Source organism: Bombus pyrosoma, linkage group LG6 (genome assembly GCF_014825855.1).
Source record: "Bombus pyrosoma isolate SC7728 linkage group LG6, ASM1482585v1, whole genome shotgun sequence".
Lineage (NCBI taxonomy): Eukaryota > Metazoa > Arthropoda > Insecta > Hymenoptera > Apidae > Bombus > Bombus pyrosoma.
The window spans coordinates 15,410,339-15,437,943 of record NC_057775.1 but is presented as its reverse complement, the minus strand read 5'-3'; the positions used below and the strand labels follow the sequence as shown (position 1 = coordinate 15,437,943).

The 27,605-nt window shown below is 37.1% G+C and overlaps 1 protein-coding gene across 6 annotated transcripts in view; it reads right to left on the bottom strand.

Moving 5' to 3' along the window:
• The window catches only part of LOC122568329 (probable serine/threonine-protein kinase dyrk2), a 270,663-nt gene that overhangs the window by 31,917 nt on the left and 211,141 nt on the right, over window positions 1-27,605 (bottom strand). For all 6 annotated transcript variants that reach the window (XM_043727957.1, XM_043727955.1, XM_043727960.1 and 3 more), the window contains one exon: window positions 19,882-20,037. In XM_043727957.1, coding sequence (XP_043583892.1) covers window positions 19,882-20,037 — 156 coding nt within the window. The remainder of the gene's footprint in view (window positions 1-19,881; window positions 20,038-27,605) is intronic.

Sequence of the window (27,605 nt, the reverse complement as noted above, 5' to 3'; positions counted from 1 at the left end):
TCCGAGCAAAATGCTTTCTGAAACATCTCAGCGATATATGCATGCATCCACAATCGGCTTCCTTCTCAAGTGTGACCCTTCAAAATTTTATAACGGCCTTCTCGAATAACGGTACGAGTCCCACCAATACGAATATTCTCATTACCCGACGAATACGTTTGCAAATATCTGGAACATTCCGATTCGAGAGAGGCATCAAGGTATTATGGCCAATTTACGGCGATCTCGTAAATTGGCAACTTCCGTAAACAGAACTTTCGCGAATTATCCAAAAGAAGAATCCAGTTCGAAAGAAAAAAAACAAAGCGACGAATATTTTAGCGAAACCGAAATATTAGCTTGTCCTAAAAGTTTCTTTCCTTTTGTAAGGAAATAATGTATGTACAATATCTTTTGATTTGTATTATTTTATTGCATTATGTATGATCCATTTTGGATCCTAATCCAAATTCCAATGGAACCTAATAATTTTGGGAATATTCTATATTTCGAATTTTGATGTATGAAATTATTTTAAGCCATCGAAGGAAACTTTGATTTCTCTTCGAAATCATTCCTTTGGCCAATAACACCGAGTGCTGTTACTTCGCACAATTGAAATTGCTATTTACGAGAGTTTATATACATTTGTTTATGCAAAACGTATATAAAGATACATGTTACCGTGTTTTACTCCTATAATTTTTGTATCATACTTCCGTTTACATTACTGTTTTCAACGACATCGTTATGGAAACTTTAAAGACTTCTTGCATCACGTACATACTATAAACCAACAGTACGATAAAACCTGTTCTTATTTAATATCTTCTACCAAAAACTTCAACAGGAAAGTATACCGCTACAATTAACCAAACACTAAATCACTATATATTACTAAGCATACAATGAACAGCAAACGTAATAATTCATATCTTCCTTCTTACATCATGCGATAAACGTTATAAATAATATTACACGATACTTTATTCGAATCGGTCCATACAAAAATCCTATTGTAAACGCGAACGCCATAACCACAGATCATAATTTCCCCTTTACCATCACCCCCCGTTCAAAGATCATACACCGGCGCCACGTGTCTCACCCTACAACCGCAAACTTCCCACGAATTCCTCGTCCCAACCAAACAAAGCGAAAACAAAAAAACATAAAAATGTTATAATCTCCAACATAATCTACTCGTAGAAATTGTAGACAATGTCTGTAACCATGCAGCAGCCCTTTCATTTGGATTTCCAATGGCACTGATTTTGAGTGGTATCCGGATGCGTTCTCGCGAAGGAAAAGTTGCACGCGGCCTCGTTGTATGAGCCTCAAAGCTTGCACGTGCCTGTTAACACGTGTTACGTCGTAGCTGCGCGTGTTCCTCACCGTTGACACGTGTAACAATAGCCAGACCATCGCGTCCAACCTCCAGTGGCCTTTCTCTCACTCTTACTGTAATTTCCGGTAGAGCGAAACTTCTATCAAGATTAAAGAACGAGAGAGAATTTTTGAAACACATCCAGATGTTCACGAAAGAAAAATAAAGAAAACCTGCAGTGTTTGAACCTGAAGATCTCTTTCTTCTTTCCCTCGCTATCGCTAACTTGAAACTTTATCACTGCATTTAACACCGAATGAATTATCGTTTTTATTTGACTCGATTGAACGTTATCTGAAGCAATTTTTAATGGTGGTAGTATATGTATGTTGCGTACATTTATCCTATTTATCATTTGAAACAGATTTTAAATGTGTCAAGTAGTTTGATAGCTTTCATGGATGTTAATTTTATGAACGTGCCTCGAGCGTGTTCCCATTTTGAAAGTTGTTTTATGAATTGTTAATTTCATAGAGTTTATGGATACTAATTTTATGAGTGCGTTTTAAGTATGTCCTTACTTTGGCAGTTACTTTACGTATTGTCAATTGTATAGATTTTATGGATATTAATTTTATATATGACTTAAGTATGTCTCTATTTTTGCAATTATATCATTTATATATTTGCAATTATATAATTTTGTGACTGTCGATTTTATAGATTTTACAAGTACTAATTTTATAATCATGTTTTAAGATTTTCCCGTGTTTAATTAATAATTTTTATGTATTTTAAGCGCTCAACGTTTCAAGCTCGAAAATTATAAACATGGTATATGCACCGCGTTTAAAATCTTCTATATCAAAATATTTAAACAACTTGAGAATACTATAAACAACGCATTTATACGATAGGAAACTTGATACTTGATTTAACACAAAACATAATTGCATAATTCATCATATCATAATTCCTCAGTCTATAAAATGTTCTGCAGGATGTGACAATCGTTGCTGCAACCTATAACCTTAGAATCGGCGACAATACAATCAGCAAATAGCGATAAGAAATTCGCTGACCGACCTACTTGCATTCAGCACGATGCAGCAGAAAGCATTTTGGGACACGGCGCGGCGTGTCTTCGTCGTCGTCGCGAAACGCTGACTCCTCGATTTTCGAGAAAAAGTACAGAACCAAGGCCGACCACCTTGACACACAAGAAGATATTTGCTTTTGGAAGCCGGAAAACGTTAATCGCTGTCTCGCGTTGTTGCTTTGACTTCGCCTGGTCTTTGTACTCATTTATGTCACGATTGTCCTCATTCGTAGCATGATTTACCTTTTAAAGTCTGAGTGATAAAAAGATGTACAACATTAGGGAGAAACGCAGAAAACCAACGTATAACTAACATATAATTTCTCTAAGGTACAAAGAATACGACAGAATAAATGGAACTTTGTAAAAGTCCATTTTTGCAAACCAGAAATTCCAACAATAACTTTGTGATTTAGAAAAAAGAGGCGGTTCATCATAGAGTTGTAAATACTTCAATTCGTTCAAATTTCGTAGAATTACAGGACTTAGATCAAAGGAGAAACAGAGACGAAAAAGATATTTAAAAAATCCTTCAAACGCAAATGTTAGGAAATAGGATTACAATGGTGGAAAACATGTTACTACGATTAGAATGTTAGAAAGTTAAATCGAACAATCTAATTGGAATAAAAATAATGGCAACATTTGATTTAATATTAGATACTGCGTGTTAGAGTTTCATTTACGACGACAGACAAACTCTAGGAAAAAGTGATATTTCTTCAATTTTTCTTGATGATGAAAAGAGAAAACGAAGACGAGGAAAATACATATAACGTCAAAGAGGAAAAGTACGATTTGCTCTATTAAATTAGATTACTCGATGATAAAACACGGTTGGTTAAGTTCTCCGACGCTGTTAATTACCGCGTAGATATTTCAAGGAACGTAAATTACGAATAAAATTAGCGGAGGTTTGATCGCGATGATTATCGCGTCGTTTACTTTTCGCTTCTTGCTCGTCGATAATTGAACGATAAAATTAAAGCAACATAGAGTTCGTCAAATCATCAAACCGTTTCGAAAGCAAGGCGTCGTTAAATCTAATTAACGATGTTATAATATCGTGCACGACAACTTCGTAACGCGTTGAGTTCGCTTGAAATTTTTGCGTCAGCGCAAACCGACTGTTCCTACATAGTTAATAATATATTTTATCGCCAGCCACATTAGTGAGATAGCGAATTAGTTTTTAAACAGGTTGCATTCCGTTTCTAGTTTACATTTCAATTCGACAGAAGCCCGTCTCTGGCAGAGCGGAAGGCAATTAGAGAACGATAATCATCGCGATCTGTGTGTTTTTGTAAGTCTCTTGATTCCGCGTCGGTCGGAATTTTATGTAATAATTTCGTGTCGAAAAATTATACGAATTAAAGTTTCTATAGACGTAACAGTGTATTCTCTGACAATTTAAAATATTAATTTATGAATAATACAACGAGCATAAACGTTATACTAAATGAATAACATTATATTAATTTCTCCGATCAATTACACGTTCATTACCGTAGAAATTTATGAACAAAATTAAAACAAGTCAAACGAAAGACTGAGAAAACTTAAATACCAGTCACGAACAATTTTCAGTAAGTAAGAATATCTTTAAAAATTTAGAAATCTATGAAAATATCCGATACGCAAACAGAAGCGTAAAATTCGGTTTATTTGCAAAAAGATATCTGGTAACCGAAACAGCAAGCTACGGTCGCGCAATCGATAGAACCACTTTTTTCATCGATATTCATCGGTGGAACGTCGAAATTACAACGATGTTTTCAAAACATCGAACGCAAACACGATCGTCGACGTGGCCAGTTCGTAAACACATCTTTCGTATGCACCGAGATACGCGTATGGAAATGCGCATTGTTTGCCGTGTAAACGCGCGAACGAGCCAACGGAAGTCACGTGACGGCCTTTCTTTCTTTCTTTCTCTGTTATAAGCTACCGGAAGCGAAGTCGATACGAACAAGCGTTGGCGCAGTCCTCAAGCGCCATTATGTAAGAGACAGAAGCGTCGTCGATTTCTCAAAAACAGGAGAGATTCGATCTATTGGAATTCCCATGCTCAATGCAATAAAAGAGTAGATAAAACTATGTTCCCTTTTCTTTTTTTTTTTTCCTTCCTAGAAATTGTCGAATTAGTTCTACGTATCGTTCACGCTTCGACAAATGTACGCTAATTAAAATTTCGTTCAAACAGATTGAGTTAAATAAGATGCCAATATGATATAGAAAATGCCTTTTTACTTTAAATATTCCAAGCTTTCGAGTATACGTCGCATTAAAAAACAAACGAAACTAATCTTCATAGAATTTCACTACTTTACGGTTAAAAGTGTTTACAAAAATCTGCTTCACGGCATATACATATTACAATGTATGCATAACACCAAAGTAATTCGAAATTCGATACCTGACATGGTATACCAAACCTAACACCATCCCGCACAGTTGCCCGTAAGATCTCAAATCGAAGTCTCAAGGCAACTTCCTTATACCTAAAGATCGTGTAAATGAAACAAATGCTTCCATATTTTCCTTCTTACTTCCTTTACGCGCGAAACAGCAAAAGGTTTAATCGAGTGTTTCGACGCTTATCTAACTGCACGATCGTGAGTCGACGAATCATCGGAACGGTTCTATTAACCCTGTGAACCAATGGCGACTAACGGGATCTACGCGTGGCCCTTGCAGCAACGTCTTTGATTTAGGTGGGGCGAAATTAATACAGGATCGGCCTCGTCGTTGTATCATAGATAGCAAAATCGCGTGTTGCCTGTTCCCGGCCATCACAAAAGAAGAACACAGCTGGTTACGTTGCCTTTCTCGGCCAAGGTTCGCGCAAAAACCGTAATTATCGAGACGTATAACGATGAGAGCCGAAGCAACGTTCGAACTCGACGTGATTTATGTTCAAAGTTTTAATAACGACACGGAAGAGCTGTAGAGAAGGGGTCTAGGACGCGGAAGATGCAATTTCGTGGGGCGTTCAACCGTATCGGCCGATAGACAGCGTCGCGCAGGCCAGAGTCCTCTTCGTCTTTAATTAGCGAACCACTCTCTCGGACTCTGAACCACTTGACCCGGTGCAGGCACGTGAACGAGAATCGATGTCACTTATTCGAGCACTTGTCGTTCATTAAATGCGAAAACCTGGGGGACAGAGGGGGGGGGGGTTTCTTTGACGTTTTTCTTCTTCTTGTTATTGTTTCTTTTGTCGATTTTATTTGTTAGAGTTAGCCGGAAAGGAAGAGGTAAACACTCGGGCAACGTTTTCCGACGAAGGCGGATTTTTCTCTTTGTCCCGAATGGTCGATTATGTAACACGAATATTTCAATATACAGATGCTTTTATATTCAATTCGTTAGTTCTTTGTGGTGTTACTAGCTTGAAGGAATAAGATGGTTTGCGGCATATCCTACCGCTTGAGTAGATGAAATATCGTTTGGCGAGGAAAATTATATCTGTTAAAAAGAAGAAATTGTTCTATATCGTAAATAACGTATTTTGAGGGTGAATATTTAAATGGATATTTAAATGATCTTCGTAAATACACTGTAAACTTACAGTCTCTCCCATTGTACTGCCCATTGTCCTTTATATCTTCAACGACTTATCAGTTAATCATGAATTAATTCGCACCGTACTACAAACGTGTTTCATTGATACTCGGAACGATAACAATATAGCAATCGGTGATAAACAAACATAATCTTAAAAGCGACTGCTATAGCATAAAACCTAAATCAAATTGTACGTCCCAAATATAATACTTTTTCGCAATTTTATTCCATAAGAAACGGTACTAGAAAATGTAAGAAATTAGCTCGTCCTTCGCGTGTTAGAAATTTCCGGTGGCACGCGTGAAGTTCGAAGACCCTGAATAAAATTACGCGAAACACGGATACCAACAGGGATAATTTCGTTGATAACCAAAACTGGTTATCTCGGCACACCGGACGGCTACGGAGCTACTAACACGGTTCATTGTCCTTTTGTCAGTTAGACCACACATGCCTGCCGCCACTTACCGGCATCAAGCGACGTTTACAAAGGCGTAATTGTGATTTGTATCTACGTATCCCGCATGACGTCCATCGCGTGCGGAATTACAAGGAACGCAGCCTCGTCGTGATTGCACTTCCTGATAAACGTCTCTATCGAATTAGTAATTTTCGATCGTCCGTTGCGATTATTAATGGCGATGTGCTTGCAGTGGAAACGCAACCCGTCCGAACATCCTCGGGTAATCTCGCGATGCACGCGTTTTTCGTGCACACTGTTGCGAAGCAATTATAAGTAGGCGTGTTCTGCGATCAGCATTGTTAGACACTAGACACGTTTCTTGCTCGTTGCTTGTCCTGTTTTTTTATTACTGTAATGTGATATACTGTTTAGTTAGCTGCGGTTACCGGCGTTGTTACTAGGAAGTTCCTATGGATGAAAGTGGTACAACTAGAACATTTTACGTTAGGAATACATACATGTATACGTATGTGTTTCAAGTATATGTATTTTTATATTTTACTTTGTATCGAGCATCGTGGCTTTCGATTAATTGATTGTTTTTTGTGCGATCGTTTTATTATTGAAAATTAGTTAATTTTATTTACTGTTGTTTTAAGAATCGAGATTAAAGTTATCGATAACTACTTTCAATGATAAAAATGTCCATGAACATCTACAGTATAATTGGATGTAACAGATGAAAAGTATTCCACAAAACTATTAACATTCGTATTTTTATAAATACAAGTAGAGAAACTTATTAAATATTAAATATTTAGACACATATTAAAGACACCTATTACTGTGCTGCGATTAAAATTGTGTCACAATCGATACCCAAATTGATCACAAATGAATAAAACATTAACAGAGAAAGGAATTTTGTACATTTGATCCGATGGTACCTTGTTTCTCTAATTTATTCAAGCTCGGCTATTAGACAATCGGAAACATCCTCCTACTAGGCGTTACAGACATTTCAGTAGACAATCCTCTATTTAAAGCGGCGCGCTTCGGTAGAATGACGACTTCATTATCATTCACGCGAGCATATTCACGGCGATAACAAGAAATCTACTGAAACATTAACTGAAAGGCATCAGTGAAAAGAAGCACATAAACCGAATCAACATAATGCATATTTAAGCGGAGTCAATGATAGCTTAGCCGCAAATCAACTTTCGACGACCTTTCGAAACCAATTTCCGCCTAAATGAATCACAAACGACGCGATACTGCTGATACACGTCTCCTTCGTATGAGCATAACTTTCTGACTATCATACATGCCATGGTTAGCTCGAATTTCCTTCTGACTGTAGTTTTCCTTTCTTCGTGGAATTGGAGAAAATTTCGTTACTAGTGAAACGTGTATGATTATCGGATGGTTAGAAATTATTAGTGAAATCGACTCGGTATTGGATTTCTGGAACGATCGCGTCATTTTATTTACAAATTTTTCAATCAAATTATATTATCGGATTCTGTTTTCTAGCTATTAAAGACAGTTCCAAGGATTCGCTTTATACCTTTTTCGCCGATGTTTCTTCTACGTTCGAAGAACTGATTCTTAGTCGCTTAAATTTCATAAAATTATAGGATCTAAGTAGAGGAAATAACAGCAAAAAGAATATTAAGCGAATAAAAACGTTGTGAATGATATCTAGCGTTGACACAACGTCGACGCCTGATATCTATTAAAATTAAAGAAATTCAACGATGTGTAATGGGTTAATGACGAAACCCAGTTGTATATTTTTACTGTCAATGGTTTTCAAAGAGATGTTTATGGGCGGGGAGTCGTCGAAGAGGCTTGTCAAATTGATTCTCGACTACTTTACGCTTCACCCGAGTTTTAAATTGACACTAAGGAGATTAATATTTAGTTACTAAGCCGCAAAGTTTAACAACGGATTTCCTGTACACTGTTGTATAACAGGTAATTCTGTTTCGCATATTTCTGTCGGCAGTCTGCAGGGCTTCCCTGTTGCCATGCGCTCAAGGATCATGTTCAAGGCCTGGCAATCTGGCAAACTTCGTGATCGAAATCAACGGTTAATTTTAGTAACTCGGTTTTATTTACACAATTCCACATCTCCTACTCAATCCGAATTTATTTATTCAAAATTAGCATATCGGATTTAATCATCTCCCCCCTCCCCCCTCCCTCTTTCTCTCTGTAATTTACTTTCAAATCTAAGAATTCAAAACGATTGCTCAACTCGCTAAAAATCGTATATGATCGCACACCACATGATAAGAGTAGCTAGGCAGAAATTGATTAGCTCGAGGAAAGCTTCTTCCTCGATTTGTCGTTGCTGCACGTGAACAGCCGACGCTTGACTAAGCGTCAAATAAAGTAAAGGAAACCGCAAACGATGCAGCCGATCCATGTAAGTATAGCCGACAACGAGCCTAAGGCTACTTCCACAGGAAGATGCATGATGAGATACGCAATCAGAAGTACATATTGTAAAACACAGGATGATACTCATGCAATGCAGTATCCAGTTAATAAGGTGGTTGACAACGAGCGTTGATCACTTGTTTGTTTCTTAATTAATCTGATAACCGAATCATCCTTTAATCAGAAACTTCTATGTCCATGAAATTAGAAATTGACAAAAGCGAATGAATTTCAGATAGGTGAATTTTAATTTATCTCTAGCTATAAAATTTTGTTTGACGTAAGACCACGTTCTGGAGAAAATCGAATTAGAATATTTGCCGAGCGTGTATCAATTTTTGTCCGAGCATATTTAAACTCCATTCTCTTCAGAATGATATCTTTTAAGCCAATGAAAATTTCTATCTACGTTTCTTACTTATTTTCACACGCGTAATGATCTCCCGTCAATTGTCCATTCCTGCGTAGTTAAAATTTCCATATAAATTCGCAGCTGTTCAATTCTGATTCTCTCGAGATTGAAGGCTTCCACGCAACTTCGTTATTCTCGATTTTTACCTTACTTTGAGTCGTAGAACATCGCTGACCTCGATTGTACCACAAACTGAAAACCGTTGCGTACATCGTCGATATCTATCATGCGTACATCGTCGATATCTATCATACGTACATCGTTACATGCGTATCTTCACACGTGCAAATAGCCATAGAGTGTCTTCAACGAAGAAGCCGAGAAACGTGGTGTCGTGGGCTTTCGCCCGGCGACGTTGTATACTCGGCCTTATAATCGCCTGGACAAATGGATATCTCCATTAGCATAGCTATAAGCGCACCCGAGAGACCCACATATGCACGGGCGCATAAAGTCAAAGTGCGTATGAGGATAACGGTATAATGGCGTGGCACGGCCGTGTACACGGAGACACCGAGACACACATTGTGCAGAGTGTAGGCGATGGTGAAAACGCCTGTGTGTGTTATGCGTTTCCAAGGACCTCGGAATTCGACGAACAGACACGGCGGAACGGCTAATCAACGCAACGGTTGGCCGTGATTTTCAAACGTTGCCGCAGGCAATGTCTATCGGTCAGACGCACGCTTCACTACGTATTGGTTCCGCCTGTAATTTACTTACTTGTTGAACCTCATTGCCTGAAACACAATTGCTCGTATCGACGGCACGAAAACGAGCTTGCAACGCGTCTATCGCTGGAGATTAAGTTTGAAGACTTGTACGATTCTGATGCGCGATATATGTATTATAAGTGGAAGAGATATGGCGTGGTCGGAAAGTGGATTCTCCATCGACGATGGCATCGGTGAATGTTATAGCATTCAGGGTCGTTGCAACGTTTTATAGGTCTATTATGCTTCTGTGGCGGCACTCGACAGCGCAAATACCGCCATTTCCACACTAACTATGACCGGACGATGATAGCGCAGTAGTTAGCGACATAGGTTACGAACGTTCGGGACTCGGGTTCGAATCCCGTTGTCCGATATTTTTCTTCCACGATTCTAAAATAGGAAGAAAATACAACAGTACTACCCTAACAGCGACATCTACCACCAGGAGCAATCACAATTAATACGACATATCCGCTTTACTTCACATGTTGTTGATTAAAGTTTACGGCACTTGTTGCTTCGATTCTCAGATTGATTACGGCAATAGATTATTCACTTGAAAGTATTATTAATTGATATAACAATTCAATTGTACCGTGGCGTTTTCAATTAAAAATTTCGACGCCTGAAGAACTTGCGATGAAATTGTGGAATTTGCAGCAATAGGGCAACTTCAATTCGAATTGTATTTATTGGAATGGAAAGGAAGATATATACAGATTTCAAAAGTGCGAAAGTTTATTAAAATACGAATGTTAATCGACTACGAACGTCTGGAAAAACAATTTGATTTTCAGCTGGTTTTTATTGATTGATATTCAAATTACTATACTCGTTGCGGCAACTGTTTCAGTTATTACAACGCTACCTATCCTTCATTGTAAATTGCGTAGTAAGAATTGAAAAATAAAATTTGATATTAATTAAATGTATGTATTCAATTTTATTTATAAGCCACAATTTGTTTTTCAAATCTTCGTGTTACGCGTACAATCAATTACGAACGATCAACTAATTAAGAAACATGAGACGAAATATCCCAATGTTGCTTGTTCCCAAGCAAACAGAAATCAGACATCAGAGACGGAAGGAAACGCGATTCATAATCCCTAACCTTGGGATCCTCGAGACAAAGAGGAAAAGTTAGGAAAACGATTAAACAGCCGTGTTTGAGCGCTTTCTATGTCAAAATTATACTTTCATATGGGCAATTGCAATGCAGTTTTTTACACGCGGCCCTACAATTTTTAACGCGCTACTTGACAAGCTCGTTTGCCTCGCGAGAGCAAAAAGAAAAAAAAAAAAAAAAGAACGAGTATTGCAAAATTTTTAAACGAGCCGTGACTTGTACGAGTCTATTTAACTTTGTGATTAATGCGCGTGCGATATCCACAGCACGGAGGATTAATTGCAAGACGTTTCTCTTCGCATAATTTCATGTAACGTGTCTTCAACGTATCGCAAACTATGATTACACGCGTTACAAACCTCGTCCAATGAATAATACCACGAGTTTTAGCTTATGCTCACACGAGAAACCTTTTGTTTTGCCGCGAAAAGTGTGTCGTTGTGTCTTCTCTGCGAGTACGTGGCAACGACGTAGTATTTAACTCGACGATTATATCAATGATTCTGAAGTTATGCACTACTTTAGAGTTTAGGTGGAAATCCGACCGGAGTGCAACGTAAATTATTGGGCAACGATTTTCGTAATCGTCTCTCGTGTCAGTCGCTAGCTACCGTAACTTGTTTACACAAAAGCGAGCTTCGAGTTTGGAAACGCGTTACCGGAACAGTGAGACGTATTGAGTTAATTCGCGATTAAAATTTATTCTCGTTATATCATATTAATCGACCAACTCTCTAGAAAATAGACGCGCAAATGAAAATGGCAAATCGGATAAATCGCATCGGGAATTTTAGTTCTGATCATTTAACGTTACCTATGTTTGAATTGATCTGGTTTCTAGGCTTATGGTTTTTAACGGTTTCTAATAATCGCGAAGAATTTTGCCTTATTATATTCATAAAACACATAGAAATCTTGTAATAGTTCAACTATTTGACTAGAAAATACACTTGCCAGGTGTATGAATATTTATCAGAGACCTATAGGTTCTTCTTCATTTTAGAAAGTTTCTCAAATGAACTTTCTAGTACTTGACGTATTTTATGTTTAAAATTATACTTTATTATAATAGAAAGTCGCAAAGAGCTGTTACATGTCGTCTGATACACTTTATTTTAAAATTTTTTTCATTTCGATGAACAAACAAAGAAGACGACTCGATGTACCCAGCATGTACTTTGTTACCACATTTTTGTACAACGAAGAAAGATTAATGCGACTTCATGGGGATTTTTTTCTAAAAATATAAACAACAGAAAGTTTTCTAATGTCATCAAAGTTTTTAGTTCTTAGTTGCTTTCATCTTTATTCATGGTGCTCTAATAACCTCTGCACCTTAACAACCTAACTTTCAACACTGCCTGCTGACTAATGGACACCTCGTACCTCGTACGAATTGCCTTTTTTTCTACAATTTAACGTCGTTAAATTGTTCTTAAACTTCGTTAACTGCTTTCCAAGTCATAGACTTAATCGTTTAGTAACGGCAAAACTATTTCGTTCTATGGAAATTTGCTTATTTGTGCTCATAATGTATTTAAAAGTACCGCATTATTATTAATAGTATTTAATGGTATTATTGACATAGGGTGATTCAAAATAACTCACGATTCAATATAGGATATAATTTTACAATAAACCGGCTATTTGAAAACAATTCTTTCATCGTTTGTTGAATTTTATGATTTTTAATGACTCAACTTGAATTTTACTAATTCACAAAGAAGTTCTATGTGAAAAGATTTGTCAACTTTACTACAATGCAACTACGATAAAATTGTTGTTTCAAAATTCAGGAATCTTATATCGGAACTTCTCCAAGATTTAATACGATATTGCGATATAACAATCGTCATTTGAAAATATCTTTCTATCGTCTATTAATATTCATTCGTATTGCTTTTAGGTAACACTGCGTACGTTAAAACAACTCGAAAACCGCGGTGCAAAGGTTAAACGAGACGGTGGGCATCGTTGTCGAAAAATTTCCGTCGCAGTTAGGATTTACCGGTGCGCTGAATTGGCCGGCATTATGTTACTTTTCCTTAGGATCGTTAACATCGGGCCAGCTCCGCAGGTAGCATATTTATGCTATCGCGAAATCCGAGATACAATGCCAGCCGATCGAGTTACACCGCCTGCGCCACCACGTTTATGGTTTATGCAAAGCCTTCTTATGCTTGCATGACGCTCGTGACACACTGCGTAAAACACAAGTCTATTAAGGCGACGTCTCTCCAGTGTACATATTTCACCGTGTACTTACATTCCTTGTTAGCGTACAATAAAAAGTTTCACCATGGTAAAAACGTTTAGTGACTCCGTATCGATGGTAGGATTAGAAGAAAAAGAAACATCTCGTTCGATGATCCTGTCATTTCTACCCATTATGGCAAATGGGCAAGGTGACTTGGTGAATGTAAAAAAATGAAATCGTCCGGTTTTTCTGCAATTGTTCAGCAGTTTGTGAAAGTAAATATTCGAGTAAGTTTTTGCGTATCGCTGACACAAATATTATTATGGTAGTACGTTTTTCAATCCTATCTTTTGTTATTATTCGTTTTATTTCGGTAAAATATACTCTTGCAATGAACAACACGGGTGTCTTTCAACACATCCTAATGTAATAAATTATGAAATCAAGTACATAATCTATAATTATATATCAGAGATGGTATCAATTATTCATAAATAGTGTTTTTAGTAAAGATACCTTGTATGATGAGAGGTTTAAGATTGGAAGGTTCTTAGAACTTTTGTTAATATCTTGGATTCTAGTCAAGAGATTTTCTTAAATATTCTACTGTCTAACGAATTTGTTTTCTATTTGCATAAGGGTATTTCGCATACCTTTTCTTGCGAAAGGTGGTTGCTAAAGCAAAATTATTAAGCTAATTTAGCAATTATACCAATTTACCTTCAATTCAGTGGACATTCGAAGTCAAGAATGAGATACCTCGTAATCTAGCCTCGGCGTTCTATTTACTAAACATTATATCTTATGATAAATAGATACCTAGAATTGAAAGAGAAGTTGTAATCTGCAACTTTCATTTCAAAATTATTTCAACGTAGATCCAAAACCAATTGGACGGATTAGCAAATATTCAAATTCTTTTTTACACGATATACCGTACTATTGGGTTGGCAACTAAATGATTGCGAATTTTGTCAACACCTACCTAATGAAAAAAGCCGCAATTACTTATACTCAATATAAGCCTCTTAATAATCTTAACAACAATCTTGAAATATCAAAAATCCAACAAAAAAAAATATATATAGCTACATCATTATCTAATAATATCAAGTCAGTTAAGATTAGCTAGACTCACATGAACTACTAGAAATAATCTATTAGAACATCCTTGATTAAATGTCGCTGTTTGCACAAGAACGTTAATCAGATTCAGCATCGTTAAAAAAAATCACTTCTATCGATTCTATCGAGACGATTAATTTCCCTCGCCTTGACATCAATATTTCATTGAATCTCTATCAGGAATCAAGCTCTATCAATTATACCATTCGTTGGAAAAAGCAAGATATAAATTCAGCTGTTTCGATCGACGTCGAAGTATTAACTTTTATCATCGGTGACGTATTCTTTATTTGGGCACAGTCATTTCTTCTTGTTTATGTTTCATTATCGTTTAAACGTTACCGATATAAAAATTATCCGGTGTTACGCGTAACAGCGGCAGTAAAATCCGATATTTCAGCGATTGCAAGCGACACTCGCGAAACAATCGTTCGCTGACACGCCGAATAAGCCATTCGTCATTGCATAATACACTCCTTGTCGCTGAGAATGAGCGCCGATGCACTTCTACAGCTGGTTGACGGATTTCGAAACCCGGATAAAAATTCTTCAATGACTCATTGATTCAAGCTAATCGCGCATTAAACCACGATTGACCGCGCTTCTTACTTCTTTCATTAAGTAAGAAACGTTAAACCTCTACAACGATATATAACTTGCAAGTTACGTAATCACGTACCTACGTATTTTAAATCTCTTGATTTACAATAGTGACGTACCATTATCTTTTAGAACAATTGGGCTCGTAACAAATACAGTACTTGTCAAATATTTTCATACTTTAAATAATAATGCCTTGACTTATCGTTGAATGAAAATGAAGCGGTTTTATAAAAGCTTTGGTCACGAGGTTATAACTTCGTGATTTAATTGGCCATGATTTTTCTGCATATAATTACTGGTACGCTTATAGGAATTATATAAGATGATGAATATTTTGTTTAAAAATATTGAAGATGAAAGAAGCTAAAGTATCCTTTCGCTTGGCCGAAGGAAGGGTCGTTTTTGTCCTAAGCTTCTCCGTTTTATAGCTATACGATTGAACATGAAAAGTATGTACACACGATAGAGATCCGTCGCGTTGAAATGAACCAAGTAAAAAGGAAAAGAAATCTGTTTTTTTATTCATACCATCACGGTCCATGCTTCGCAAAACATCGAACTGTGTCCATCTAACTGCACTCAGTGGTACGTAGAAAGTGCATAAATATGTATGTCAATTCCGCTTACAAAACTGCTGATCCTTGACCAACGCGGTTCTGTCGGTAAAAGCTGAGTTTCCTTGAAAAATGCAGCTTTTCCTAATTGATACAACGTTACGGTGAACGTGCAAACCAACTGCAAATACTCTTACGAACGTAAGTAACCTGTTATTTTACCTCGAGAAACAAAATATCTCTGCTCGTTTACATAAGTGCGATCTAACTATACGGTCACGAATAGACAAAAGAGAATCGCATGACGGATCAGTCCGACATCTCAAGGAGACAACTTTCCGATTAGTCCCTCTCCGTCGTCGACGTAATCTGTTCAATCTGCGGTGGGCAACGTGCGGTCTTATCATCGTTACGCCACGCAGTTCTCCGTGCTAAGGAAAATTGTACGTGAATGACACGATGGATTTCGAGGAAAAAGCAAATACGCTACTAATGACTCGACTAGATATACTCGTTGATCGAGAAATCATAATTTCACTATGACCGATAATACGATTATTAAGCGTATGGATTTTCCTCGCTATAGTTTTCTGTGTGTGTATCGCGACTGTTTATTTTAATTAATGTCTTATGTGTTCTTTTTTAAATATTTTGACGATGTATAGGCATTAATTTCGTTACCTGTTACTATATGGTATGCTCGTTTTCTTGGAAAGATAATAAAGGTAAAAAGTTTAACATCTTCAGTCTTCACGCATACAAATATATAATATGATCAAATATATATATATACTATATATTAGTGTTTTTAATACACACATTAGTGTTTTTATACACTAGGGAAAATAAACTAATCAACGGGAAAACTTAAAAAAAAAAAAATAATCGGAACGGATGCACTGTTATGCTCTTATTCACACGAGTATCAATTCACGACTGCTTAAAATTTAGTAATCCTTATCTCATAGATACTAATGTACTTGATGTACGTGACGCCATCGGATATGTTTGTCTTATTACCCATATATTTAATCGTTCTATGGATTTGAAGCGAATAAAATGTATACATATAAATTACAAAGGAAAGATTCTTATTTTATTCCAATTCCAGGAAATTCTTATTTAACGTAGATACAGTTTTCCAAAATTTTGTGAATTCCAAACCTCGATAAATTGTACTAGTAATTATTATATTACTAATGAATTGTTAGCGTAATAACGGTAATAAATCAGAAACAAGCCGCAGTTACCTAATCCGCCAACATCCTATTCCAATACGTTCCTTATTAATTTTTCTGTTACGACTCAGTTTCTCTATTTCTCCTTATGCTCGAAAAAGACAAAGAGAGGAAGAGTGGAAGAGGGAAGCAATATATACACGGAACACTAAGGCTTTCGCGTAGCAGTTGCGCAAGCCGCGAAACAATTAGATGTAAATCCCGGCAATGGACTTTCTAAATTCACGTATGAATTAGTCCGAGGGCCTCGATTAAACCGCACACTTCGAGTTCCCTGGCTGGATGTTTACCTACGTAACATATGTATGCAACTCTCTCTCTATACGTCTTACTTCGTTTGTTTAATTTAAACAGACAATTGAAATAGACAAAGGAAGGGTAGAAAATTTTTGAAATTAGAAACGATTGAATTAATTGCAATTAATTAAGCCGTGTCTTACGATATAATTAAACGTACAAATTTCTAATTTCTAATTTGAATTTCCGATTAATTAAAAATTGATTTCATTATGCTTCATTATGGAGTAAAATCTTCGTGATCGAAACGTATTATAATGTATCAAAGCATGAAGATTTTGTACTATTAACGTTTCCTTTTACCCGAATTTAACGTAAAATTCAGACTCTAAGATAATCGATAACCGATAACATTATTAACGTTTTATCGAACTAAGTTATTTTGTATCTAGATAACCGATATTCCACTGTACGTATGAAATACGTGTTATTTCTGATAAACATTGCAACACCTAACAAGGTGATCGAGATTAAGCAGACAATGCAGGTGTAATACAAATAGCTCGAAATATTAATCCGAAAATATAATAAAGGATTATCGAAGTAGATACGCGTAACACCATCTTGTTCGTATCACGATGGAAACTACACAGCGAAGTGGTGAATTAAAGTATTAAAACAGTGATATCGTTTGATGTAGCCGCGAACCACCTTGAATCTCGAATTATAAAAATTCGATTGTGAATTGACATTTGAAATTTTACACTGCACAGACATGTGTTTTGTACGATCATATGTTTTACCAAGCCTTCCAAATTATCAGTCAGTTTTCCAAATTGTATAATCCAGAAAGAAATTTGTTAAACTTGCTACATACACGGAAATAGGCACACATAATTTAAATAGATCCGATATCGTCGGTCCTAGACGATACTCGAGCTTCTTATCTTCTCTATGTGTTTCAAATTAGTGCGCCGGGTTTTCGAAACACGATAAACTTCAACGCCTGACTGATTTTATGACCATAAAAAAATCCCGGTGCTTGCTTCCTGTTAGAATCTGCTTCTATTTTTAAGCAGCTACGTACTCCAACTGTAATACGATAAACGCCATGTATTTACACAATTGTAAGGTCATGGCGAGTTAATAAAAAAGACGAAAGTCGAGGAACATTCGCAAAAACACTTTACTATTCACAAGCAGTGTAACACTAAACCAGTGAAAGCACTAGACCGCAAAAAACGAAAAGCAACGGAACTTAATAAAGCGTAAGAACGAAGAAGAAAGAGAAGAAGAGGAAGAAAAAAAGTGAAAAGAGGGAGAGAAATCGAAGAAACACGATAATACTGAGCGAGACGGAGGTAGAGAGTTGCAAGTGGCAAACAACGGTGTCGCATGTGCCTCTGCAGATAAGAGTCTGCAGTCGTCGGACTGGCGTTGTCTCTGCGCTTAAAAATTATGCTGCGCGATAGGAGGCGGCAGCGTGCGTCGCGTCAGCTTCGGTTGCGCAACTTGCGCCACGCAACGAAATTCGATCATCTTTGCCGCATAACGCCGCGGCGAACAGAGACAAAAAAGAGAAGGGGAAGAGGGATGAAGACACAGAAGGGGAGAGAGGCAGGAACATTAAAGGTGACAAATGGCGGTGACATGGCACAATTGAAGCGACGCCGGAGATGCTGGAAACCATAGCTCTCCACGCGAGGTCACCAGAAGAAGAAATCGCTAGCGGCGCGCGACCTGGAGGAGGATTAACCGATCGAACCGAATGAAATATCGCGAGGAAGTAGGCTGATTCAGAAAACGACCGAGGATGCATGTGAATTACAGAAGCGGCAAGAACTACGTACTTTTGCTATTAACCCTTTCACATTCGATATTTTAACAAGTTATTGATTGACTAAATAATAAATTTTTTTTACGGTAAAATTGATCATAAATGTCAGCGTACCGTGTCTTCTTTTAAAAACTACCCAAAGAGATGTGTTTTCGAGGTTAATGATTAATAAATATTTTTAGAAAATTGGCCACAGACTTTAGTGCGTTCTGTGTTCCTTGAAAAACCATCCAACAACAAATCTGCTTCTATCGTTCATAATCGATAAGGAGCAGTTTTTCTCGCAGGCTAAAATAGAGTTCGATCTTGAAAGGGTTGGACTCGTTTCAATCTTTCATTCTTATCATTCCTTCTAGCATGTAAGCGTGAAAATAACTGCAAATGCTAGTTAATTACAAAACGTGGCCGTCGACATAAGGAGTTAAGTCTCGTTTCGGCATCGATGTTGAAACTGACGTTATTAATAAGATGAGATCGATCGAAAGTTGTCGAACTTCTGGTTCGTTCCAGTTTTTTACGGCGGACGGTCGAAGTCAAGGCGAGTTACTCGATTTCGTGCATGGCAACGAAGGGTAATTATTTTTATACGTGTCACCTTGTGCCACCGAATATTGTTGAATGGCTGAATGCAAAAGGCGGGACTTTTAAGAAGAAACTGTGTCATGAAAAAAAGAAAGCTATTTAGAACGAAATTCGTGCGACGATTTCGAGCGATTCTTCTATTATCGGATTGTTCAGAAAATTCTCAGCAAAATTTAACGTTAGAAATACCAGTTTCTGATTCTTCGCGTGATAATTTCGTAAATTTTCATCGGTGTATTTGGGGACTTTTGGATGATTCTTTATAAAGTGTACGGATAAAAGTTGACTTCTTGACATTAATAACAAGTAGTTGAGATCAGAGACTAGACGAGTTCTACACCTGATTCAATCAGAGATGTACTGAGATATGATGACACAAAAATATTGCTGCATTTTTCGACTAAATATTAGTTGATCTGTTGACTTACCTCTTGAGATACGGGATTATTCTTGCTCCGGCTGGTGTTGGATGTATTATTAATGGAGGAGAGCGTAGTGAGGGTTGCAGTGCCGACACCGCCGACCGTCTTTCCGCTGACCTTGGTACCAGCACCACCGACATCTTTGTGCAGCGTTCCAGGACTCTGAAATGAAATATCGACGCGCGTTAGAACAATGCTTGGGGCAAACGTATTTTTCTCTCTCTTTTTTTTCTGTTGGTTCTCTATGATAATGAGGTTGGAACCCGTCGACGTTGTATCTCTGATAAAATACGAGGTCGAGGAAAAATTAACGAGCGCCGCTCTTTTGAGAGAAAGCGTTACTTATCGGTCAAATTTTAAAACGATACTTTAGCAGAGTTGTTCTTTCGCGTATTTTCTGCTTGTTGGATAAGAACTAAACAGTTTATTCATTTGAATGTTTTATCAAATTTATTGTTATTCTTTATATGTATATGTATATAATAAAATGGTAAAAACTATACGCATATATATTTAATAAAATAGAAATAGAATAATAATCTAACTTTGTCTCTCTGAAATGTAACTCTTACTTTTATCTTTATACGACTTTCCTGTGACAACTTTCGACTCTTCAGCGATTCACACTGGCTTCCCTCTCTTCTTAATTATCTACGTGCGTATATAGCGATCATAACATAAATTCTTACCACGTGCACGCTATATTCTCCTAATCACTCATCACTCGCTACCGATTATTACTCTGGCATAAACATTCGCCCGGTTCTCAACCATTTATTATTCACATGAATTCTTGTTCCCATCACAGTAGCCATAATGGAAGATCTCGAAAGATTGAAAATTTTTGCCGGGCTATTCGAATTTAATTTATATTTTCGATACCAGTACATACAAGAAATCTATATATAGTATACATAGAATACATAAACAGAACAATTTTGCAAACTTGAACACTCATTTTAGGTCTAAAATAATATCTTTTATTAAAAAATTGTTATTCAAAATATAGAATATCTTTATATTTATTGATTTATTATCTTCTTACAAAATGAATTCCATGTAATGTAGTACATTTATAAAATTGTAGAACCAGTCATTTTGACCGGTGTGGTAATTCCAGTGTTAAGTAGAAAATATTATCAGGTTCCACACAAGAAATTTATTTAATATATAAAATTTTGTGTAAAATGTGTGTGTCCACTCAGGTTCGTCAAACCTTCTGCATCCTCATCTGCATTTTATTCTACCCAATTACGTGAAAAGTTTCAAACCCCGTTCCTTTCCTACACCGCGAAATCTTCATCGTTTCATTTTTGATTTTTTACCATATGCAAAACGGTTTTATTCGCTAGATGAAAACTCACCGTGACATTTACATTAATTCTCACAGCAAGGAGAGATCCACGTTCGCTCTCTGTCAATTAACGCGCGCGTATTTCATGTGAACGTTGTTGCTGGGCCGGTCGAGCGGGCTTATTTCTGTTAATTAAGGGCCCGCAGCCACTTCTAATTTATGTATCGTCTCATTTGAACCTTGTCACGGAATACCAAACCGATTTAGCAATAGGAGACAAAGAGATGACGTGATGTACGTTCGAAATGTAAGGAAACGCGATTCTCTGTTATCATGGTATGACTCTTAGATGGAAGGTTGATAGAACGATGATAAGCGTGGAATAATACAAACAGAACGATAGAAGGCCAGCCAACTACTGTTACCATCCCAGACTAATGTTATCGTTTAATTGTTTACCATTGAAACGATTATCCATGAAAGGAGACTCTGCCTCGGACTTGGTGCATGGTCTGATGAAAGAGCGAATCGATCTCCACTCGATCGTTGATTAGATATTTCTTATCATTTTCTCGGTGAGTAGGAAATACTACACTATCACACTATGAAGGAAGGAAATATCCATTCCTAATCTTTAAATAAATGGTTTGTTAATCGTCTTTTTTCATAAATCTTTTACTCTTCACAGATAATCAAAACCTAGATGAGAACTGTAGGCTGAGGAAAGTTACTCCGATTGTGAATCATCTGAATCAAAATTTGAGTTTCTTAACAAAATATCATATTTTATTGGTATTTTGTAGTAGATCAAGGGCAAATTAAATAGAGAGAAGATTATAACAGTAAAAACAAGGAAATGGAACGTTTCAATGAAGTATTGTTTCCACGGTGACTGAGCCAGCTTTCCACGCGGCGTTTCGCTAAACGAACTTAGGCGCGTCCGGAAGTAACGGAGCAGTGACATTAGTTCGATGTACCTGCGTTTCATTATCAATGTCGAATCGTGTAGTGACCTTGTGGTACTCGAGTGTACGGGTCAACGAACGTTGCAAGAGGACGTGTATATTTACTATGACAAGTGGCATTGTTGTTCGCGTATCTCTGAAAGCTATGCGTGAGCTGAAACAACGTATATCCTATCCTATCGTTGTTTTCACAACTTCCAGTTCCATTGACAGCGAAAATTTTCTGCATTGTTTTTCTAGAAACTTATCTATATATTCTGATAGATTGGTTACAATATTGTCTCATCGGTGTCAGGTACAGAGATGTTCCTCTGTGAAAATCCAACTCTCTAAAAACATCATTTCATATATCCGAAACTAATAAAACAATGTACATACATACAATGAAGCATCAAATGAGACTGAAAACGGTAACAAAACGTAACCAAAAATGTAACCAACGTTCACGCCAAATATGTAGCCTCTTTTCGCTCCTCGCTACTGACAAACGTAAAGACAAAAAAAAAAAAAGAGGAAAGAAGAAATGAGATATCGAAAACAAAGAAACGATTTGAGGGAGATAGTTCTGCGACGATGAACGGCGACATTACTCGACCGATGACTGCACCCGATGAAAGTCATCAAGAGTCCCCTTTAATGACCTCCAATCGATGTTCCTGCTCCGACAAACCTTCGTGAATCGCTTTCACGAGCCATTGTTCCTCGGACCAGCCCGTGATTATGCTCTTCAATTAAAAAAAGAAAAAGAAAGAAAAAGAACATTTTACCCGATGTCTCAGCCCTCCTAACTGTACCGTCTTAATTATGGAAGGAATAACGAGTCGCGTTTGTTTTCTGCGACGCATCGGAGCGACGTCAACCGATTCAGACACGTTTTATGTAAACCGCAAGGCTACGCGCGTTGACCTTTCTTCAGAATGGCATTATGCAACTCATGCGTCGCGTGAGACACTAATTTGCATTTTTCCATTATTACGTCGATACCACCTGCTACAGCTATTAACAACCATACTACAGGATGTACATTTTTCTTCTTTTTTCTTGTTGCGAAGGATCGAGTGCTTCTTTCGTTTCGTAATATATATTTTATTCACATAGTTATGGGCTGTGAAGTAAGGTTTCTAATTGCCTTTGGAAGTGCGTCGATGATTTACTCTCCCAAAGCTTTAGATATAATGACAGTTTCATAGTGTAAGATTTTGGTATTTCGTTTTTATAGTTGGAGGAATTTTTATAATTGAAAAACATTTTTCATTGACGTCATAATATTTCACAGAAATATTGATGGATGTATGCAAGAGTGATGCAGCAAGAGAGATCATCTGTGATATTAGATCGAAGTGAAGTTAAATTGAACGCGAGATCGCCATAGTTAGTTTTAAATTAGATGCGGGTAGGCTTTGTTCTTTTATTTGTACTATTATTCGGTTGAATTATATTCCATCAGGCAAATTGAAGGTTTCATTGCATTAAGAATAATATCATGTAAAAATCTGGCAAAAGCAAGAAAACCATTGAGAGAAATTTAATCGAATCATCGTAGGTAGCATTGAAGTAAATTGAACCACGTCGTAAGAGAATCAAGCCGAGTTTGAATGAATCACAAAGGAATCGCCGCAGATCTGATTATCACTTCAAACGACTGAATCAAATGCAGTTAAATCTCGAAAAATATCAAGCGCTGATTGATCCAATTCTGCACACGTCAAGAGCCGAATTTAATATTCCAAATCGAATTCGTATACCAGCTACTGACAAGATGAACGATTAAGTAAAAGAGAAATCGTGAAACTATTATTGAAAAGATGAAATATAACTTCCTCGATCAGGCACAAACATTTTTTAAATAGGAAAGTTACATATCGATATACCTATATATTACTTGTTCGTTACTAGAAATCCTAATTTTTCTTCTTTTAAATTGTGGCGGCACTCGACAAGCAAATACCACCACTTGACACTAACTAGTGTCGGACGACGGCTAGTGGTTAGCGCCTTAGGTTACGAACGTTTTCGAAACCCGGGTTCGAATCCCGGCGACCGAAGGTCCGATTTTTCTTCCGCGATTCTTAAATAGGAAGAAAATACAGCAGTACACCCCCCAGCAAGAGACATCTACAGCCAGCAGCTACTACTATTATCACGGACAACATAAGCACCTCAAAATGAACAAAATTCGGGTTAGAAGAAGCCAACGAACAATCAGAGAGAAATTTTTTCAGCTACACGGCTTATCTCTTCACGGGATGAAAAACAACTTTCTCACAGGACGCAACCTATGCGTCCGATCGAAAGCAATAATTTCTTTGTATCGTGAAACCGCTAGAAGCTGCTGCAAGTAGACCATAAAGGAATTATTCAATCTCTTCAAGAGATCCTTTCAAGCAGATGAGCGTATACACGCTGGTCAGTCGTTGAACGGAGGCGAAAGAGTCGTAACGCAAGATACACGATGTGTTGTATATATAGTGAAAACTGGACCGAAAAGAAAGGGAAGAAAAGAGAAAGGAAGAAAGAAGAAAAAAAAGGGTAGGATGCTAAAACCGTGGCTGGCGCTACCTTGCAACCCTATCATTAGCTCGGAGAAGGGTCGTACCTTAATCTCCGATGGCTCTCACGTTTTTCCATTTTTCTTGGGACACCTGGCCGCACGCGCAACGCGCGATAGCAGGTGATCAGATTCGCCTTGTTGGTATACAAGGTGCGCTCTGAAACTTTCCAGATTTCTCACAATCGTGAATATGTTCCTTTCGAGCCAATGATCCAGAAGAGAACCGTACCATGTGATTTGGCAAACGTTTCTTTTTAGCAAAGGATTCTTTCTTGCACCTGGAGTATTGATTCTTTAAAATCAAAAGGCTCCTTTGTGCGAACGTTAAGGCTGTATTATCGAACTGAAAGATCCCATTATACGTAAAGAATTTTGTTTAAATTCAAAGTCATTTAAATTGTCGGAATAGTAGGAATATATTTTATTGCACTTAAAAATCTAATCGATATTAATTCGCAGTTCAACCTGACCGAGTTGATATTTATTGCTCTCTAGCGTTGCTCGAAATTTACAAGACGCGAATGTAATTTCATTAAAACATCAGAGAAGACGTTCAAAATCAATCGATTATCATTAAACGCGTTATAAAGAAGAAAATAATGCTACTATTGCGCAATATTCTCTGGAAATATATCATTTTTATATACCCGTACAATCCTCTGAACCAATCTTATAATACCATATTATAATAGTATAGTTTATAGCACTATAAATGCTTACAAAAGACTTTTATCCAGAACCCATATACACTTCGTTTAAACCGTGCACTTAAGCTCATAAAATATACGTAATCTCACCTAAAGAAAACATTAATCTTCCCTTCCTCCCATTAATTCGAACCGAGTCTGTGGTTCCACATTTTACCATATTACCCGGCGACACACGCCGAGAGTATCTTCTCAAATAAGTGAACGTGGCGTATCAAATAAACGTACGATAATAAATTTATCAAACGGTGCGCGGCTAGGTGATTTAAATCGTGGAATTTTTTCGGCACACCATATACGGTGTTCCGATCGAGAGCACACCGGTTCCGCAGCTTTTGCACGCACACAGGTTACCCACACATGAACTCCGTTCCGAAGAAGAGAATCCAGAGAGAGAGAGAAAGAGAGAGAGAGAGAGCTCGTGGATACGTGAACATGCAGAGAGCAAGAATCCCTTCGAGACACGTGCAAGATAGCAGATGTATCTCGTCTCAACACCTGCCAACTCGCACAGGTACAAAGACTAGAGGTTTAGGACAGCTGCAGCTGGCCTCTCCACGTTGTTCTCGTAAAGAAAAACAACTTCTTCCGAAATAAAAATTCTTCCTCGCTAAAAAGAGCCATTATTTTCATTGCGGAACCATGCGCATTATGTAGGTGGACCGATAAAACGAGGTCCAAAACTGCTTTCCTCTCAATTGAAACGAACTGGCTACCATTTTCTCACTTTTTCAAGATACGTACGTATGTTGAAATATTTGGAAATCTTCGAGTTTCTTATCCTTTAATCCCGTTGTGTGTCTATGTGACCCGAAGTGAAAATTTTATTCCGGTCGATATAAAATATACAAAGTGTTTAAATATTCAGTTTAATCCTATTGAATATCTACGTGACCCGAGATGAATACTGTATTTCGATGGATAAAAAAGTATTCCATATTTGATGGTATTCAAATATTCCATTTTAGTATTCAATATATTATATTTCCCAAGAATAGAACCTTCCAAAATTTGGAAAGAAAAAAACGTCTCTGTGAAAGGTTACAAAGAAAAATCTAAAATCACTGACAAACGTGAACATCGAACACGATGACTAAATCTTCTAAGAAACTAAAGCACTTTAATGACGTAATATGACGATTCGATATTAAAATCGGAGATAAGATTATCGAACGATTGAGTAAATCGATGGGCTTAAATGTCCAGGTTATCGGAAACATAAGTTCCAGGAAATGAAGAGACTCTACTTTTCACACCATCACCAGATGGGTAAACGAAAAAGGAGCTTTAATAACCTGGATGTATCGTGAATTTATGAAGAAAGTAATTTGCATTGGTTGCTATGTGGTCGAGTGTTCATGTGGCTGTAAACGACCCTCGTCACGATCTTTTTAAGACATTTTTTCATAAATTCAGTTTTTCTTTTGTCAAAATTATTCTGCTGACGAACAAACAAAATTGTGATTTTGATATAACCATTACAGTATCAAATTGATAATCACATCAAATGGTTGAAGCGTTGCCAGATATTACTAAGGATAATAAATTCCATTTCCTAAGGATTTTTAAACTTCGCAACCAATGTATCTGATTAATAATTTCAGATAAATTACACAGTTAATTAATTTCATTTCTGCGTACAGATAAATGAACATAAAAATACAGCCAAGAGAAAGCACGATACACTTTTTGCATAAGGAGAATACTGTTGAAGAAGTCAGATATTAAATAAATCGATATAAAAGAAAATAATTAAAGGAAAAATAAGGACGTGTATAAGTAGACTGCGGGCTTCTTCTGAAATTTTAAAGGTGCAAGAATGTACGCAATATGTAACGATATACAAAATTATATTACAAGATATAAATTCTAACTATTGTATTCATAAGAATATGAATTTACTTAAATATCCTCAGTCTATACACAAGATTTACGAGAATCTAACAAGTTTCGATCACCATCGCAACGAGGTATATAAAGGACATTTCGTTAACTCAAACGTTAAAATTCATTCTAATTCCACAAGCCGGTTCGCCAGTCACTGCGATGGAATTCTCGTTGTATTTTTATATTCTCCACACTCTCGCGCTTTTAACCAGCGTAGCGTGCATTGGAAATTGCTATTTAAGTATCAAAGAATACACTTGGACTCGAACACGACGAACACGGTAAACGACGTATCTGGAGAAGATTCCGCTTTCAGATCCGTCTGT